This window comes from Triturus cristatus, chromosome 8, assembly GCF_964204655.1.
Source record: "Triturus cristatus chromosome 8, aTriCri1.1, whole genome shotgun sequence".
NCBI classification, from domain to species: domain Eukaryota; kingdom Metazoa; phylum Chordata; class Amphibia; order Caudata; family Salamandridae; genus Triturus; species Triturus cristatus.
This window is the reverse complement of record NC_140591.1, coordinates 108,758,367-108,778,729: the sequence shown is the minus strand read 5'-3', so window position 1 is coordinate 108,778,729 and position 20,363 is coordinate 108,758,367. Positions and strand designations below refer to the sequence as shown.

Genomic DNA, 20,363 nt, shown 5'->3' with positions numbered 1-20,363 from the left:
TCTGGAGCAGGGCGTTACCACCATCCGGATGCAAGAGCAGTTCTAAAGTTGCTTTCAGTAAGAAACGCTTTCCTTCTATTTAGAAGAGAGGGCTGGTACCAGGCATCTCTTTTTTGGCTGTGTAATCCTGCAGGGCAAGGTGGATGTCCAGAGCGAACGCAAATGAGTTGGCATTCGGTGAAAGTTGGGGTTCGACGCCATCAAGTTTCATGTCATTGACATTCAATGTTGCAGTTACATGTGTTGTCATGTGAGTCTAACACACCCGCCAACGAGCATGCTCTCACATCTTTATTTGATATATTTACCTTTCAGAAAGCCTTTGATTGGTTTGAAGGACTTCTTCTTTGCCAGGGCTATCCAGGAGAGACCCAGGAAGACATCGAGCTGCTTATAATTAAATGAAACGGTGTCCCCGTTGCACTTTAGACACAAATGTCCCTTTGTCTAGGTAGCAGTGGACACAGACTAATATATCCAGAGAGAGTGATACAGGTCTATAATTGGGAAGATGACCATAACGGCTCTGCCCATTTCGATCAGCTCGCCCCCCACTCTCTCCAGTCAAGGAATTTTGAGAAGTCTTCACCGGTGATGTCCCCAGGCACACCAGGGATGCATATATCATTACACCTCAACCTGTTCTCTAGGTCTTCACGATTCTCTTGGAGGGAGGTATGTTGTTCCTTGAGTTGAAGCAAGCATTGCTGTAAATCTCCAGTCTTCGACTTCCCCATCAAGATTTGTTTCCAGCTTGTCAAATATCTCCCAGGTAGACATCCCTTTGTATCTTCCGCAAGACTTTTTGCATATCTGTTTTGGTGCCTTTGATCACATCTTTAAGTTCCTGGAAAACTTGCCATAGAAAATCTTTTGTGTTTGTTTTCGCCTGGTTCCTATGGAATTCTGAAGTTGATCTTCTTTTCCATACCAAGTTCTCCACTTCACTGACCTTTTTGTAGATCTTTGATGTGTGAGTACTTCCTATGGAGTACTCAAGTCATGGTGTCAGCTGCAAAGTGGGAAGGACTGTCTACGGTGGTTGTAGCTTGTGGTATTCATACCTTTAGATATGTTTCAGGCTTGGAGGTGCTGTATCCTCCGGGGGCCTGGCTTCAGTGGGCGTTTGCCTGGCCAATTCAAGTAGTCACTGCGTAGGTTTAATTAAAGGTGTTAGGGTGTCCCTCTCTGGGGAATGGGGTTTTTAAACATTATGTGCTATTGCCGGTGATCCCACCAAGCACTTGGATAGATTCCTAGTGGCACTCAGGGCTTCACGCACTGGTCTGCATTGGTCGTTCCTTTCCTTCCCACAGAAAAGGAAAAGTGTTTGAGTTCAGTTTGCATCAAAGAAAAGGCCAGAGCTATTGACAGGTGTGTCCCCCATCTACTATGGTTGGGGTGTAGAACTTCAAGGAGCTCCAGGAAGTTCGTGGTCTGTCCCCTGGGAAGCTGGGTTGATCCCCTTCTTGGCAACTCTGACAGCGGATCCTCTTCGATTTACTACTGGGAGGATTGTGAAATGTTGCATCTTTGGGGCACCTCAAGGCACTTCCTTGATTGGACTTTCTCCCTAGCGCTGCATCTCCCCCAGTTTCCTAGTTCAGCTGTTGTTTAGTGGTTCAGTGGGGGTCCTTCTGGTTAAGTGAGTAATAATAGATTGATCAGGGATGCCTCCATTTCCGCTATCTGTTTTGGAGTCTCCCCGTTTTCTGACTGAAACTGGGGCAGGGCTGCTACTAGTTGTCGGTCTCTGCACATTACACACTTTCTCACGCGGCAGGTAAACTTCTCTTGTCCCTGGGGGGGCCTGAGGGCTCTCTCTCAGATTGAGGCCATCTGGGTCTTCTACAATTCTGGACCTGCCTCGGAGCTCTACTACACCGTCAGTCCCATATCAGTCTAGGTTGAGATGGCCACTGCAAGACTCTCTAAGGTGGTCACCTCATCTTCCTTTCTCCACATTCCCTTCTATTTGCGGGACACAACCGTTTAGGGCCCTTCCCTCACCTTCTGGCCCATCTTAGAAATTCGTTATGTTGCATAGTCCTCTATAGCCTAGTTGCAAGAGGACGTAATTAGAGCACCACAGCGGGTCATTGCAGGCCGTCTTAGCTTTGTAAATGTAAATGTATTTGTACTTATATAGCGCACTTCTACCCAGGGGTCTCGTAGCGCTGTATTCATACCGCTGTGGAACCCTTCCTGGTTTTCCTGTGAGATGTCCACTCCTGGGCACCCCCAAGGTGAAGCCAGGCATCCTAGCGCTGTGGGGGCCGTTGTGGAGATTAAGCAAGCTATTGCCCAGAGTTGCACAGTGGGACCCATGATTAGAATAGGCACCGAGGCGAGAATTATCAGGTCCGGGGAAATTGAATCCAAGAGCCGCCGAGGCGGGAATTGAACCCTGGTCCCGGGCCAGACCTCTGCATCAGGGTCTGCCGCTCTAACCATTGAGCCACACTTCTCCTGTGGCCTCACCTACACTGCTGAGATGATGCCTGCTAGTGCTCCTCAGTCTGCAGCGTTCCTTGTAGAGGGTCATGGGCTTGGACGTTTGGCAATGAGCCTCAAAGCTGGCAGAAGACAGGGGATTGTGTCCACCACGTGGGGAACCCCAGAGGTGCTTGGTCACACTTGCAGGGGCAGACAAAGGCGTTAAACTATGCCACGCAGACTGAAGCAGAGCTTTCAAGTTTCCAGGTCCATGTGTGAGTAGCCCCTCGCGTCCGTGTGTTTTGCTTTGCATCTGAGATTTCTAATTAATTTATAAAAATGAAAAACAGGAATACAGGTTCCAGAATTGAAAACAAAAAACTAGACTGCATGAGTTACACATGCATAGATTTGGAAAACTTGAGTGTACTTACCATACATACTGGAACATGAGGGTATGCCCACGCCCAAACCATTCCTGTTCATCTCGGGACGGGAGATAACTCATGTGACATATTTGTTGACTGTGTGACATGATTATGTCAGATTGTGTGATCCTGAGCAAATGACTTCTCATCACTGAACTTCACTGCCATTAACAGCAGAATTCGACAACATATACATGCAAATAAGTCCCGAATGATCTATAAACATAATCTACAGATAGTTCAGGTTTCCCAGGTCCATGGGAGAGTGGCTCACCCAGTCAAGGTATTTTCCTTACATTCTGGGACTTGCAGGCCCGATTTGATACAAGATAAACAGAAAACAAACAAAAAAAACCTGGGACTAGATGAGCGGCTCCTTCGTGAACCATTGAACCCTGGTGCAGTGTCTTGTATACATTTACCGGAATGACGTAAGCTCTGGGGTGTGTTTAGGTGTAGTTAAATAACGCTTGTGACGTATTGCAAGTCAGTTAACGGTTGCATAAAGAAGTACACTGCAGAGCTCCGGGGAGCCTTTGCATGGCACAGGGCTGGGGAGGACGCTACAACTGGCGAGGAGTCAGGGGATCCGTAACCCGAAGATCCAAGAGTGCTCTCCCAGGGAGCTTGCTGAGATCCAGCAAACTGCTCATGCGTGTCACGTGTGCCTTAGTCGAAGTGATGATCGACGGTTGGCGTATGAGAAGTTTAAGCGCCACTCCAACCAGTACACGGTTTTCAAAGAAGGCAAAGGCCTTACAGAAAATTCTGTTACACTTGGCCCAGAATCCGCTGGTAAGGCCGAAAGAAGAGGTACTGAGCCATCACACAACAATGAACTTTTAAGCGTACATAATGAAAAGCACAGCAGGTGGACAGAGCCAGCTGCGAAGAGCATCAAAAGTAGAAGCATACAGGCGCCAAGAAGTGCTAACAGCAGTGAAGACCCGGTACAATGCACAAGGTTGAGAGAGACGATGAACATGTGCAATATATAAACCCGACACTTACCCACAGAGATGAAAAAGGGGTCACACTACATCATGGTGCAAGCACGCAGCTGGGGCCTAAAGATGGCATGAATGGTGCAGGTCCTAGCAGGCAGCGGACAGCAGACAGCGCCGGAGGGTCATTACGATGCCACCGCCTTTTTGAAACCTCCGCTTCCATTCAACGCCTCCAAAAAGTTTAATATTGGGTCAAGATGGACTGCCTGAATTGAGAAATTCTACTATTTCATCGACGTGCTAGAAAAGCAGATGACAAGGTCAACAAATACTCATGGAACCTTGCAGGTGATAGAGTGATAGAAGCGATAAAGAAAATACCACAAGTTGATGAAATCGGCTTTAGAGGTTAAGTTCAATCCAATGCCGAACATCGACTATGAAAGGTACATCTTCAAGAAAGCTAGACAGCAAGCTGGAGAAACGACGGATGAATTTGATGAAAGACTTGAGACTCATCAAGCAATGCAAGTTCAATGAGTTCCATATGTATCGGAGAAATTGATGGGTGCCTGTCTAACCCATTCAGATGAAGTTTGCTGCATGAGACACTCAGTCTAGAGCGAGTTCTCATGGCTGCGAGAGCAGAAGAACATCCAATCGACAGGCAGCAGATATGGAAGCTGGAGTAGCCTGAAATGAATTAGCATTGAACATAAAAAGTAAGCAGAGACACAAGATCGAGGACTATAAATGATGTCTCTGAAGAAAAAGAAATTGTGCAGCCAATGCCGATTCTCCTTTCTGCACAAAGGTAAATGTACTGCCATCTAACCAGTATGCAAGGGCTGCAGAAAAGAAAACCATTTCATAACGGTTTGCAGAGTGAAACAGAAACCAACTACATCAAGTCGAGAAAAGAAAAAGGATGCCAGAAAGTTACAGAAGTGCTCTATCCATGTCCACAAGGCCATACTGCAACATCAAGTGAGGCAAGTGGAAACTGAGCGAAGGCAATCGTCTTCTAAGTCATCGACCACTGACTTTGACATCAGGGTCGAGCGACAGTGAAGAAAATGGCTGTGCGAAGATGGTGTCTACTAGTAAACAACATGCACATATAAGGTTTGCATCATGCAGGGAAGAGCCCAAATCTAAGAGAAGTCGCCACGTGGAACAACCAAACTTCTTTGGACAGTGCCCTAAGATCACACTCAAAGTGAACAGTTCTCGACCTATACCATTTATCATTGACAACAGTACATCAATAAACATCATGCAGGCAGAAAATTACCATGAACTGTCTTCTGTGCCCCATTGTACGCCTTCAAAGACAAAGATATACACTTGGGCTGCTTCCACGCCACTACAGAGTCAAGGATCATTTGTATCAAACATCCGGCACCAGAAGACAAAAGGTGCAAACGTCGATACATGTTCTTCGAGACACTTCTTTGAGTGCATGCTTACTCAGCTTCACCACGGCTGTTGAAATGGGTCAGATTTCTATCAACTATAATGTACACGCACATACAGTAAGTTAGTTCCCGTCCTTATTTCATGGACTAGGAAAGCTTAAAACCATGAAGGTGCAGCTTCACATTAATGAGGCCATTTGTCTTGTTGCTCAATGACATCTTCAAATTGCTTTTCACTTGCAGGAAACTTGAAAAAACCTGGAAACGCTTTTAAAGTATGACATCATTGAGCGCTCCACTGGTCCAATGCATTGGGTCTCACTCATAGTGGTATTTCCAAAGAAGGTCAGTAGAGGTGCCATGCGCATCTGTGTTAATATGTGACAGGCCAATAAGGGAATCGTGCGAGAACTACATCCAGGTCCACACACTGCAGATATGATTACATAGCTAAATGGTGCTGAAGTATTTACCTGTCTTGATCTGAACAAGGGCTATCAACAACTTGAACTGGAAGAAAATGGCAGGTACATTACAATCTTTTCGACCCTTGTTGGTTTATTTAGATATAAACGATTAAGCTTTGAGGTATTGTCAGCTGACAAACTCTTTCAGGATGTCATTCTCCGCATAATACAGCCAGTCACTCATGCCATTAATTACAGTAATGATATACACAGGTTTTCGGGGCCACTCAAAAGGAACGTGTTAGAGCCCTGACACAAGTCTGCCATTTACTTGCTGATGCAGGTCTCAAACTGAATGCAGAAAAGAGTGAGTTTCACAAAACAAAGCTCAAATTCTGTCATGTTCTCTCTAAAGGGGGGATGACACCAGACCTGGCTAAAGTACAAGCTCTATTGTCCACTTGTCCTTCACAGGATGTGACCATGCTGTGGTCCTTCCTTGGCATGGCCAGTTACTGTTCCAGGTACATTCGTGATTGTGCCACGGTGAGTGCACCATTGAGAGTCTTGATAGAACGGAATACTGTGCTAGGCTGGTTGCATGAATGTGATCACGGCTTCAAGAAAATGAAACATGCAATTGAGAGCACTCCTGAAATGGCCTATCTTGATCCAGAATCACTTACAAAGATTGTGGCCGATGCAAGCCCGGTGGGGTTGGGTCCAATCCTGGCTCAACACAATGGTCGTGAACATGCACAGAGACACATTGCGGCTCATGCAAGCAGGAGTCTATCACAAACTGGACGTGCTTATTCCCAACCTGAGAAAGCCTTGCTGTGGATTGGACTTGTGAACACTTCCATGTGTTTCTAAATGGAAAACATTTCACCTTTGTCACTGACCATCAGGCGTTGCTCACCATTTTTGGGAATCCAAAAGTCAAGATGCCCCCTCAAATTCAAAGGTGGGGGTTGAGATTGCAAGAATATGATTACATTTTATGCACCAGCCAACGAAAGATCAAAATCCCACAAACTACTTTTCATAAGTGCCCTTACAGTGTCATGATACACTGTACAAAGCGGCTGAGGCTTATGTGAACTTCACAGTCAAATCCAGCACGACTCACACTCTGTCAGTAGAACAAGTACTGGCTGCGGAAAACAGAATTCAACAAATTCAGAGGACAAGTTGGGCCCTTACCTGCAGACGTCCAAAGTGTGGATTGAGCCTGTCTGTCTCGTAGGAGATTCTGAACAAGAGAAGCAGCTCCCCAGTCCCACCCCCACCCCCACCCCCAGCAGACCTAGGACTGGTGATTGGCTATTCAGCTCCCAGGCAACTCTGAGCCCTCCTCTCACACCTGCCCTTAAGGCTTTGCTGGGTGCACCCCAAATCATTCTCCTCCATCTTGTGATTTGCAGCCTACCCGTGCCCCAGATTGCAGTGAGTAGAGTCCAGGAAGTGGTAAGGAGGCAGACTAGTGCTGCCTCTTTCCTAAAAAAGTTTTAAAATACGATTTTCACCTATCTGTGATTACTGTCTTTGCCTGTGGTTGTTACAGTTTAAAATTGTAGTTTTAACCTGCCCGTGATTGCAGATTTAATCACCTGTTTTGTGTTCAAACTTGTGGTTTTTCCTGCCCATGATTGCTTCCATTTAACGTGTTGAATTGTGGGATTTGCAGTCCTAAATCTCTGTAGTTTCTCCCTCTCATTCCCGGTGAGTATCAGCTTTACCTCCAAATTTCCTTGTCTCTGTGCTAAGACCTGTATGTTAATCAGTGCACCCCCAGCCACCATTTTGTGTTACAAAGTCAGTGAAACCAGCCCCTCCTACTCCTCCCCCCCCCCCCCTCCCCAGCAACTGGGAAATTCTACATCAGAGGGTGCTCTGAGGCAGCAGTGATCTTCTGTGTGCTGTTTAAACTGTGTTTAATAGGGACTGTGCACTTCGTTTTTTTGGCCAGGAGAGGGAGTAACGTTTTATACAAACACTATTGTCAGAGGACAAGTTGGGGCCTGACCTGCAGAAGTCCAAAGTGTGGATTGAGCCTGTCTGTCTCCTAGGAGATTCTGAACAAGAGAAGCAGCTCCCAGCTCCCTGGCCAGCAAACCTTGTCTGAGGTCGCTGGGACCTTATATAGTCTGCTAGTGGTTGGTACATGTGTGCACCGATTGGTGGTTGTATCTGATGTTTCTATTGGATTAGGGTTAGTGTCCTCATTGGTTGGGTATTTGAGGGTTGTGATTGGTTTCTGGGTCTGCGATTCAATCAATGTAGGGTTGGGACTAGGGCTAGGGTTAGGATTTCTATTGGAAGTAGGGACTAGGGCTTCCTGTGTTATTGGTAGTTGGGACTAGGGTGGGACTAGGGCTAGAGTTAGGTCTTTAATTGGAAGTAGAGATTAGAGCTTTTGGTGTGATTGGTTGCTGAACTAAGTGTGGGACTAAGAGTAGGGTAAGGCATTCTATTGGAAGTAGGGACTAGGGCTTCCTGTGCCATTGGTTGCTTGGAATTGGGTTGGGACTACTGGTAGGGCTAGGACCTCTACTGGACGTAGAGATCAGGGTTTTTGAAAGTTATTGTGTGCTTGGACTAGGGCTGAGATTGGCTGTAAGGTCCTGGTCTCCTATTGGTTCTAGATTTTAGGGCTAGCAGGGGTGTGGAATTTCATAAAATATCTACTTGTCCATGGGGCAGTTTGCTTCTTAAATCTACTTGTCCTGTAACAAAATCCACTTGTCCCTTTAGTGCCATGTAATGCGGTGACAAATTATGGCAGCAATCTCATTATATAAGAGCTCCGGAATAGCCTCTCTGATTATGCCAGGGCTCCTTCCACAGTAGGGGTTGAATACTAGCAATTCCCTTATGTTGCCACGTTTCAGCAGATCTACATACTAGCGCTGAAGGTAAGCATCAGTTCCAGGGTTGGAATGCCCTTTTGAGTCTGTGCAAACCTACTAATTTGCATATTTTAAGGGTTTTTACCATCTCTTCTCTAATCTTTTCCCAAACTGAGAAAGTTTGGAAATTTACTCCTGACAATGGCAGACATAAAACTTCTTTCAGGGTTGGGGAGAAAATGGTTGGAGGGAAAGTGAACTTGCAAACACTCAGATTTTCGCATGAGCACATCTACACCTGCATATTAGCTCATGCTAAAATAGAGTTCACAAATATTTTCTAGGAGTACTATTTCTTGGCCTACTTCTGTACAGTCTTGTGAATTCATGAAAGTCATATATCTGCACTTAATGCAAGGGCATGAGTGCACTTTTGAGACTTTAATAATTGGGCCCCTGATTAGGTCTGGCGTTAACCATGACATTTTGTGTATATTAAAATTCTGTCTCTCTCTCTGTCAGCTAGCTTCACTGTCAGTGACAGCATTCTGTTCTTTCACAAGGAGCATAATCGACACATAGTCGTTTTGTTCAGTGCCAGGAACGACTGTGGCACTGTGTGCTTTTTGAGACCAAAACAATTTTTGCTTTTGCCAATGGTTGTAATAATGAGGGCCCGGTAGCTCCCACACCAATAAGGTTTTACAAAAAACATGCCAAAACAAGTCACGCATTGACAAAACCAAATGGCTGACCAACAAATTCAGACCTATTGGCTTTACCAATGCTTGTTTATTTTTGTTTCCCAGAATCTTATTAAAACTGGTTTACACTGATTTTCCATTATGAACATTTCTGGGAAACACTAGCATACATCAACACATTTGACTAAATGATGCTGCAGGAAAATGGTACCTAAAATGTTACAGTAGTTTGTTTTTGCATTTTTTTTGTGAACATTTTATTTTGAAAGCACAGAATAATCAATCTTGCTTTCAAGCTTCTGCATATATTTGCATCTAATCAGAGAGCATTCTGGGAGCAGTATGCATAGCCTCATATTGCTAAATATTGAAAACGTGTGTACACATTTTTATACTGGACCCACTGTCAGTAGTACAGTCTGAACTTACATGTACTTAAATTACTCACCATAATAATAAAAGGTTTTGCATTAATGAACCATAAATACAAGTTTGGACAGCATTAACAAATGGACACAAATATTACCTTAACTGCAGGCAAAGCCTTTCCCTGATCCATAATGTGGTACTGTAAACTGGCAGTCAAAGGGTTTGTGATGTAGGGGGTTGGGCCTACTTGTCCCAAGGACAAAATACACATGGAAACTTGTTGCCCTTGACACCAAACAATATGTCCCGAGCGTCGGGCTAGAGGAATTCCACATCCCTGGCTAGTGTTGTGATTGGATAGGGTTAGGACTAGAGTTCCCATTGGCTGAAGGGGTCACCTGATTACTAGGGCTATAAAAGGCCGAAGCTTAGGGCGTCTCAGCTAAGGGGCGGAGAGGACAAGGGCAATTACCTGTTTGAGCCTGTTCGGGACTAGGGCCAGAAATGCTGCCCATGTTTGCATTCAGTAATAGCCACCCAACACCATCCACAAACATAGTAACACATTCACACCAAATGTACATCACACACAACCCTATGCACGGACCAATGTACCAGCATGCACTACAAACCCAACCAAACCACATCTATACACCCTTCTATCCCAACTACCACACATACCCACCATCACCTACAAATAGTACACAACTCTGTCCTATACCACTAACCAATCCACTCATCACGAACACAACCCCATTTAACACCATACATAACCTCATCCCATCCAGACACACGCTCCCTGCTCTAATTACTCCTAACAAAGCACCTTTTATCACAAAGAAACATATATTCATCCTTCCATCATTAGTCCAACCAACACCCTCCTCTCCCTACTACCATAATAACACTAACGCACAACACACACACTGCACACCAACACACTTTTTAACTTTTGCAACAAACCAGTATAAGACAAACACTCTTACCTCTACTTCATTCCCTCCTACACACAACATACACTCTACTCATAAACACATCACCGCCCCCTCTACCTTACAACCTCCTCTCACAAAAAATACTGTACAACCAAATCCATTGCATGAAACAAATACACCAGCACCCCCCCTTTTCACTACTCCTCAAAAACAAAACATATCACACACACCCGCACAACAAGATCTTCAAAGCGCAACACCTCAAAATACTTACCATCACAAAATACAAACTTACACCCACCTTTCAAACCACACAAAGGACCAAACTCCGATGCCAAGCTTTCTCTCTTCCACCACACCTAAGACAGAGACAGCAACACAGCAACTGTCTTCCAAACGCCTCTCATCCATTGGACAATTTAGAACCTTACTACATGACCCACATGCTGCACCACCACCCCTGACTCATACACCTTCCACCATAAACACACGCAAACAACATAAGCGATGCGCCACACCTCACAACTTTGCTTCCCCATGTCTACTGCACAACGTTACACCACGAAAACAACACAGCACACCAACTCACTCTCAAACACCATCTCCACCACATACACACGCAGACCCATCAAAAGGCCTTCTTAGCATGCTGGATGAGGAACATGATACAGAACAGGTACACAATTGCTATCCTAATACAGCACTAAAAACACACCTGCTACACACCCACACAATACTGATCACTCTTCTACAAAACAAAGTCTCACTGTCACCAGAGGCCATTCTCTAAACTGTCTACTAATAAATGCTCGATCCTTCTCTAAAAACAAACATCACATGTACGGCCTTCGCACAGATGCAAAACCAGACATACTATTCATAACTGGATCATGGTTGGGAGATGATATGGCTCCAGTCCTGCATGAAGCCCTTCCTAGGCTATCAAACGATCACCCAAAATCATATAGGCAAAAAAGGAGATGGTCTAGCTGTTGTGTTCAGGCAAACATTACATATCACTAAAGTTGACGACATGTCCATAAAGAATTGTGAGGCTCTTCTAACAAGATGCAATCCTACACCGTCTTCATCCTGCAACTTCCTGCTGCTTTACAGACCTCCGCCTAGCAAGGCGACATTCCCAGATGCACTTCTAGACACGGTTTCAAACCTGATAACAATACACTCCAACTTAAGCATTCTGGGTGACCTCAACGTTTGGTTTGACAAACCCAATTTGACCCATCCAAAAACAACAATCACTGGCCTAGACGCACTGAACCTGCATCTGATCGTCCACAAACCCACACACATCGCTGGACACATCCTAGATGTCATTTCTGCTAATACTGAACTAGTTACCTTTCAAACTATAACTCCAGTCACATGGTCAGACCACCACTTGCTTACTTTCCAACATAAAACAACACTAAGGGACTCACCTAAAACTAGCTTACATCCATCCACCTATCGGCCGTGGAACAAACTCAATTTGGAACACTTAGAAACAAAACTAACATCAAGTACAAATGTTATGTTATGTTATGTTATTTATCATTTATAAGGCGCACAGATGCCACAGCCAAGCGGCGTCCTGGCGCTACAAAGGACGAGCAACACAACCAACAGATGAGCATGCTAACCAAGATCGCTAGACCAAAGGAAACAAGAATGTTTTCACCGCTTTCCTAAAAGGAAGCAAGTCCGGAATGGACCGAACACTGAACGGCAATGTGTTCCAAAGGCTGGCCGCCAAAACACCAAAAGAGCGTCCGCCCATTCTGGCTTTTTTAAAGCGAGGGATTGTGGCCAAAAATTGACCGGTTGAACGAAGTGTTCTAGCCGGTGTGTAGTAGGAGATAGTCTGAGACAGAATAGGAGGGGAAGCCAGTTTCAGAATTTTAAAAACCAGGCACAGTACTTTAAATTTTATCCTCTGCCTAACGGGCAACCAGTGAAGATCAGAAATGGCGCTCCTAACTGAGCAAAATTTAGGCAGACCTATCAGCATACGAGCAGCCGCGTTTTGTACGCGCTGAAGGCGTGTAAGCTCTGCTTGATTGGTGCCCAATAAGAGTGCACTGGCATAATCCAATCTGGAAAGAATCATGGCATGCACTATAAGTTGCCTGGTAGAAGCGTCGAAGAATTTAAGAATAGGCCTGAGACTCTGAAGAACGCCAAAACAGGTGCCCGCAACTTTCTTTGTGTGGGGGATGAATGATAGATTGGCGTCAAGCAGAATCCCAAGATTCTTCACCTGGGTGACTGGTATGGGAGTTGGGCCGAGCTCTAAAGGCCACCTGTCGTCTCCCCAAAGATGGATTTCCTTGCCCAGCACTAAGACTTCTGTTTTTGTGGCATTAAGTTGGAGACGATTGTCGGTCATCCAGCTTGCCACCTCTCTAAGAGCTTGTTGGAAATTAGAGGAATTCAGCGTGGTAGACCCATTAAGAGCCACAGCTAATTGGGTATCATCGGCGTAAGATACCATAGTGAGACCCCATTTATTGGCAACTTCCGTCAACGGTCTCACGTACAAATTGAACAGGGTCGGACTAAGTGCCGAACCCTGCGGAACTCCTTGGGAAATAGGGCGGGGAGAAGACTCGTAAGGGGGAGTACAAACCTTAAAGGTACGCTCGGCCAGAAAAGAGCGAAACCAACCCAAAGCAGTGCCGTTAACTCCCGCTTCTCTCAGCCTCTGGAGCAGGATCGGGTGGGAAACCGTGTCAAAGGCGGCACTGAGATCCAGCAGGATCAGTGCCGCCGTCTGACCAGAGTCTAACATAGTACGAAGATGCTCAACCATAGCCACCAGGGCTGTCTCCGTACTATGGCCTGCTCTAAAGCCATTCTGGGAGGGGTGAATGATACCTGTATTTAAAAGGTGGCCAGATAGGATGTTATTGACATGAGCCTCAGCGATCTTGGAGACCCATGGAAGCAAAGAGATGGGCCGGTAGTGCTCTGGCTTTGCAGGATCTAATGTTGCCTTTTTCAGTACCGGCATAACCATGGCTTGCTTCCATTTTACAGGTACCGACCCAGTACTGAGAGATAGCTTAATAAGACTGAGAAGAAACGGAAGACACAGCTCTGACAGGTCCCTGAATTGTGCGGGTCTCAGAGGGTCCATTGGAGAGCCCGATTTGACCCTCACCACCAGGGAGTCAAATTCTTCCTGAGAAGGCGCAGGAAGCACCAGTAATGGACTAGAAAAGTCATTCATAGACGTTACAGGATTAAGAGAGGAAGCAGGGGGGGGGAAAAGATCTATAGATCGCATCCACTTTTTCAACAAAAAATGACGCTAGTCCATCACAATGAGCCTGGGAGCCATTCCCCAACGTAGCGGCTTTCCTGCTAGTTAAATCTTTAAGAACCTTAAAGATTAACTTAGTTGGATTTGCACTGTTCCTGAATTGTAAGGAATAGAAGGAGGCACGTGCTTTGCAGATGGCTCGATGGTATGCCTTAATACTGGCTCGATAAACCTGCTTGAGAGTAACGTCATATGCCTTACGCCAGGCTCTTTCTGCCCTTTTACAGGCAACCTTAAGGAGCCTGAGAGATTCGTCATACCATGGGCTAGAGTGGCCCGGTCTAGTCTTACTCCAGCCCGCTGGAATTAAGGTGTCAAGAGCCCAGAAAAAACAATTGCAAAAATGGTCATATCCAGAGGTGACATCAATGGGAGATTCTGGTATGTGTTGTGACAACAGCAGCTGAAAAGCCTCCAGGTTCAACTTCCTCCAAGGACGTTTAAAAATGACAGATGTAGTATTTCTAGGAGGAGAAGCAGCCAAAGTGATCCGAATGTCAATAAGATAATGGTCTGTCCAGATAATTGGTTTCGGTGGCAGTGCTTCCACACAATCCAAATTCGTCAGAAAGGGGTCCAAGGTGTGACCCCCAACATGAGTGGGCCCATGGATCAGCTGATGTAGTCTAAGTGCCTGAGGATCTGTGAGGAAACTACCCACCACCGAGGATAGAGGAGCATCCATATGAATATTAAGATCTCCGATTACACTGAAATTAGCTGATCTAAGGGCTAAGGCAGAGACTACCTCTGGAAGGGCTGACCGAAAGGCGTCGTCGGGACCAGGGGGTCTGTAAATAACCAAGCCCGAAAAAGTAAACTGGGGAGTCAACGAGATAGCGAAGTGGGCACTTTCACAACCCGCAATGCTCACAGCGTTCCATAGACAAGGATAGCACGTTCTTAAGACCGCTGCGATCCCACCACCTCTCGAGTTACGGTGTAAGGTGTGCATAGTGTAATCTGCAGGCAAGGCAAGGTTAATTGCCGCCGTGGCATTATCGTGCAGCCAGGTCTCTGTTAAAAACATTATATCCGGCTTTTCATCCGTGAGCACAGTAAAGACATCTAAATGATGACAGACTAGGGATCTTACGTTTAGGTGAAGTATTTTGAAAGTGGATGAGCGAGGGGGGACGAGAGGGCGAGTAGCAGAGTTACTAACATTGGAAGGGGGCTCTAATGCCCTAACGGGCATGGGCAAAGGAAGTTCAAAACTGCACCCAGGGCATTGGTAAGGGCCCGAAAGGGGGTCCAGTGGTCCATGCATACAATCACTCACCCTGTTTCTGAAGCTGCGCAAATTATCAGCCGTAAACATGGTCATCCCCCTGCGCAGCCTGCCAAGCCCTGCCGAGGCGTGGACGAGCGCAGACGGGCAGGACTCTGGCACGACTCCGGCGCAGGGAGGGCGCCCACCAGTGCGCGTCACCGCTGCGCGTGTGAATGGCTGGTTAAAATGCGCCGGCCTTGCCTAGAGAGCCCGCCTCCTCCTCCAATATGGCGCCCAAGATTGCCCTAGCAGTTCCCAAAGCAAAATGGCGTCTGCAAGTCATCCACACATCCCCAATGACGAGAACCCGCTAAACAGCGGTGAAGGTAAACTTTTAAAGTGCAAGTATGAGGAACATGATGTAGTAAGATCAGGGGGAACAAAATAAAGAGCAAAGCAAATACAAAAACGGGAATTTTAAAAGCGAATTGCAAATAGCGCTAGCGTTGTTAGCAGGTAGAGGTACAGTCACCTAGTCCAGCTGACGCGAGCGAGTGCCCGGTTTAAATGCGCCGGCCTTGCCTAGAGAGCCCGCCTCCTCCTCCAATATGGCGCCCAAGATTGCCCTAGCAGTTCCCAAAGCAAAATGGCGTCTGCAAGTCATCCACACATCCCCAATGACGAGAACCCGCTAAACAGCGGTGAAGGTAAACTTTTAAAGTGCAAGTATGAGGAACATGATGTAGTAAGATCAGGGGGAACAAAATAAAGAGCAAAGCAAATACAAAAACGGGAATTTTAAAAGCGAATTGCAAATAGCGCTAGCGTTGTTAGCAGGTAGAGGTACAGTCACCAAGTCCAGCTGACGCGAGCGAGTGCCCGGTTTAAATGCGCCGGCCTTGCCTAGAGAGCCCGCCTCCTCCTCCAATATGGCGCCCAAGATTGCCCTAGCAGTTCCCAAAGCAAAATGGCGTCTGCAAGTCATCCACACATCCCCAATGACGAGAACCCGCTAAACAGCGGTGAAGGTAAACTTTTAAAGTGCAAGTATGAGGAACATGATGTAGTAAGATCAGGGGGAACAAAATAAAGAGCAAAGCAAATACAAAAACGGGAATTTTAAAAGCGAATTGCAAATAGCGCTAGCGTTGTTAGCAGGTAGAGGTACAGTCACCTAGAAATCTGGAAACAATATCTTCGGTTCAAAATCTATACCACTCAAAACCACACAACAGCACAAAAGAAAAAAAAGCGCCTTGGAGAAACATAGAAATAAAAGACATAAAACAACAAATTAGAAAGCTGCAACGTACCTGGCTCAAAACAAACACCAAACAAGACAACCTTCACCTACAAAAAATTAACAGATTATACAAGTCAGCTATCAAAAAAAGCTAAGAAAAGGTACTATTCAGACAGAATTCAAAATGCTAAATGTGCAAATAAAGAATTCTATAAAATATTCAATGAATTTCGGAAACTAAATTGCCTAGAATGAACTCATCCTGTTACTCAAAATTTCACAAACTGGCAAATCATTGCACAGACAAAGCAGACACATTGGACTCGTACTTAAAACAGAAACAGAGCACCAGCACTAACCCCTGTACAAAACAACAATCCAAGAATACTGTAACCCAGCCTCTCCGTCCCGTCCAACACATCTCACACGATGAATGTATGGACCTGGTCCAAGCAGGCAGGCCTGCCGGCAGCCCTTCGGACCCCTGTCCACCACAAACTTTCAAGACAATTCTTTTAACAACCTCTGCTGCCACCCCAGTATGAAGAATCATCAGCGATTCCTTAACTACCGGAATATTTCCAGAAGAACTCAAAAAATCACACATACGCCCTTTACTGAAGCAAACAAACTTGGACCCGCTGAACCCTGACAACTACAGACCCATTACAAATGGACCTTTACTGGGCAAACTGATAGAAAGAGCAGCTTTGGCCCAGATGTCACAATTCATTGAAGAGAATGACATACTCTCAGACTTCCAAACAGGATTCTGTCCGGGAAGAGGCACTGAATCTGCCCTCCTTGCCATCTGGGATGACCTGAAGAATACAGTTGACCGCAGCGGGGTTGCTGCGCTACTCCTCTTGGGCTTCTCGGCTGCCTTTGACACGGTTGACCATGACACCCTGAAACAAAGACTCTATGAAGCCGGCATAGTTGGAACTGCTCTAGACTGGATCACGTCCTACCTTCAAAACAGAACTGATGTCATCCATACCCCACCTTTCTCGTCCAAACCATGCTCCACAAAAGCAGGGGTCCCTCAAGGTTCTATCATCTCGCCCATGCCTTTCAACATCTACATGAAGTCATTACCAGTACTGATCAATCAATTTAGCCTCACGTGCTACAACTATGCAGATCATATATCAAGTCTTCAAATTCAACTTCTCTTATGAGGACACATCTTGAAGTGAAACAAAAAGTGTCAGAGATCTTTGTTTTCCTTGAATTAATTGATTAATTCAAGGAAAACAAAGATCTCGGACACTTTTTGTTTCACTTCAAGATGTGTCCTCATAAGAGAAGTTGAATTTGAAGACTTGTTGCAGTATTAGCAGCTTTTTTGTTATATATGAATAGCGGCCCAGCTTTACTGCCTTTGGCCCACCTCCAGTGTTGGTTTTGACAACTATGCAGATGACACGCAAATACTCCTCCAACTGGAATGCCCCAAAGACATTGAAAAATCCCCAATTTTCAGTTGTCTCAGAGCCGTGGATCAGTGGATGACTTGGAGCCATCTCAAATTGAATGCTTCAAAAACGGAAATACTCACGTGTGGCGATTGGAAACATTATGACCCGCTTGCCGCCTGGCCTGATGAACTGGGATCACCACCTAAAGGAAGTAAGAAATCTCTGCATGACCATGGACTCCAAGCTGTCGATGAAAGCCCAAGTGGACAAACTAGCAAGATCAAGCTTTGTTACTATAAAAACGCTGCTACCATTTCCCCTGTTCTGTTCAAACTCGATTACGCCAATAGTCTCTACCACGGAACACCTTTAAGGACCATGAAAAGACTACAACGGATTCAGAACTCGGCTGCCAGACTACTCTTGCATATCAAACCTCAAGACCACATCTCACCTGCCTTGAAAGCCTTGCATTGGTTACTGGTTGCCAGAAGATCCATGTTCAAGCTGCTTTGTATCACCCACAAAGCGATATACGGAACAGGACCGCTCTTCATCAGGAATAAAATCACTAAACACATTCAGCAAAGGAACCAATGCTCTAAAAGAGCATCTCGCCTCAAAATCCCAAGATACAAGGAAAAATACATGGGTGGCACTCCCTTCTCTGTTCAAGCAGCCAAACTATGGAACTCTTTACCCCCAACATAAGATCCACCGACAACCACCTTATCTTCAGAAAATGACTCAAGAATTGGCTCTTCCCCACATAAGCACCACACGCCAACAGAAATACACAGCACATCCCTCTGTATAAAAGCATTTATTTTCAGTATAGATATGTACCTATCTTTGTGTATTGCTTTGTATAAACATGTAGAATAATTATGTGATTGTAAATAAATGAATAAATAAAAATCATCTTTGGTCTACATGTACCTCCTTCCATTGTGCATCTATGCACCTCCATGTACTTGGATCTGTGTGTCTGTTACTTTTCTCCTTAAAAAACAATGTCCAGTGCACTCCCCTATTTCTCATCCTGTACCTCGATCAATATCCTTAATCTATATATACTTACCTCCATTATGCATCTATATACCTTCAATTTACTTATGGATCTATATATTTATCACGTTCTTCTAATTTAGCATTTCCAATGCACTACCCTATTTCTCAGCCTATACGTCTCTCAATATATCCTCTGGCCCAACCTTCTGACTCATCTCAAACTTCTTTCTACTACTCTTTCCAATGCACTACCCCATCTCTCACCCTATACATCTATCAATATATCCCCTACATCCACTCTCATTTATCCCACACCCCATACCACTACTATGATCCCCAAAATAACCCTTTGTAGACTCTCTCCTACTCTACCCCTTTTTGCATCATCTGACACCTCTTTATACTATACCGATCCCGCAAAACAAACCTTTCTCAACTCTTTCCTCTGACTCTTCCCCTCAAAACCCATCTTTGCTCATCCAAAAGCCTCCTCCGACTGCTATGAACTCAAAAAAAAAAAAAAATCTCACTCTTTTGTCCCTCCACTATCCTTTTCAATCAAAATAGCAGACTAACGTTCACTTCTCAAATTCCATATTCCACTATACTAATTCACCACTAATCCTTTATGGGTTCCAGAGTAGCGTGCTACTCACCAATAAAGCATTTCTACACCCCATCAGGGTTACCAGCACAATATAAATGCAAACCTTTTTCCCTTTTCTACCCCTCCCCAACCCTTCTCAATCCAAATAACTGACTAACATACCCACCACTCAAATTACTTTCATGTTTCACCATACTAATTCAACAGTAATCCTTATGGGTTCCAAAGTAGCGGGCTACTCGCCAATAAAGCGCTTCAAAACCCAATCAAGGGGTAGCAAGCGCTATATAAATACAAACCTCTTTCCCTCTTCTGTCCCGCAACCTACCCTTCTTATCCAAATAACTGAATAACATATCCACCACTCAAATTACTCCATACTTCACTATACTAATTTTCAACACTAATCCTTTATGGGTTCCGGAGTAGTGTCCTACTCGCCAGAAAAGCGCTTCAACACCCATCAGGGGTAACAGGTGCTACATAAATGCAAACCTTTCTTCCCTTTTATCCCTCCGCTACCCTTCTCTCTCCAAATAACTGACTAACATCCACGACTCAAATATTTCACCATACTAATTCAGCACCAATCCATTATGGGTTTCCGGAGTAGCGTGCTTCAACACCCCATCAGGGGTAACAAGCGCTATATAAATACAAACATTTTTTTTCCTCTTCTATCCTTCTGCTATCCTTCCGAATTCAAATAAATGACTAACCTATCCACCACTTAAAATTTACTTGAATGTTTCACTATACTAATTCAACACTAATCTTCTTTGGGTCCCGGAGAAGTGTGCTACTCACCGAAAAAGCGCTTCTACGCCTCATCAGTGGTAGTAAGCGCTATATAAATGCAATTACAATACAATACGATTATTCTCTAAGACACTATTCCACAACAATCCTGGGGGAAACATACTCGACCTCTGATGGATGACTTTAAATATCAAGAATCACAAATGTCAGAGAAGAACTGTCTGCGACTCAAGAAGGCATTATATTACGAGGTACGAGGACTGTCATTCCTGCGAGCCTAAGACAACA

General features: G+C 45.1%; 1 protein-coding gene across 2 annotated transcripts in view; it reads right to left on the bottom strand.

Annotated features, from left to right (window-relative positions):
* Window positions 1-20,363, bottom strand: part of LOC146801651 (uncharacterized) — a 59,783-nt gene that overhangs the window by 24,336 nt on the left and 15,084 nt on the right. Inside the window, exons 2-3 of one of the 2 annotated variants that reach the window (XR_014967630.1) lie at window positions 17,839-17,900; window positions 16,348-16,384 (exon numbers count right to left, since the gene is read on the bottom strand). Coding sequence is in view for 1 of the 2 variants with exons in the window: in XM_085621132.1 (XP_085477258.1) it covers window positions 17,839-17,857 (19 nt within the window). In the remaining variant the exon portion in view is untranslated. The remainder of the gene's footprint in view (window positions 1-16,347; window positions 16,385-17,838; window positions 17,901-20,363) is intronic. The other variant, XM_085621132.1, reaches the window with a different exon arrangement.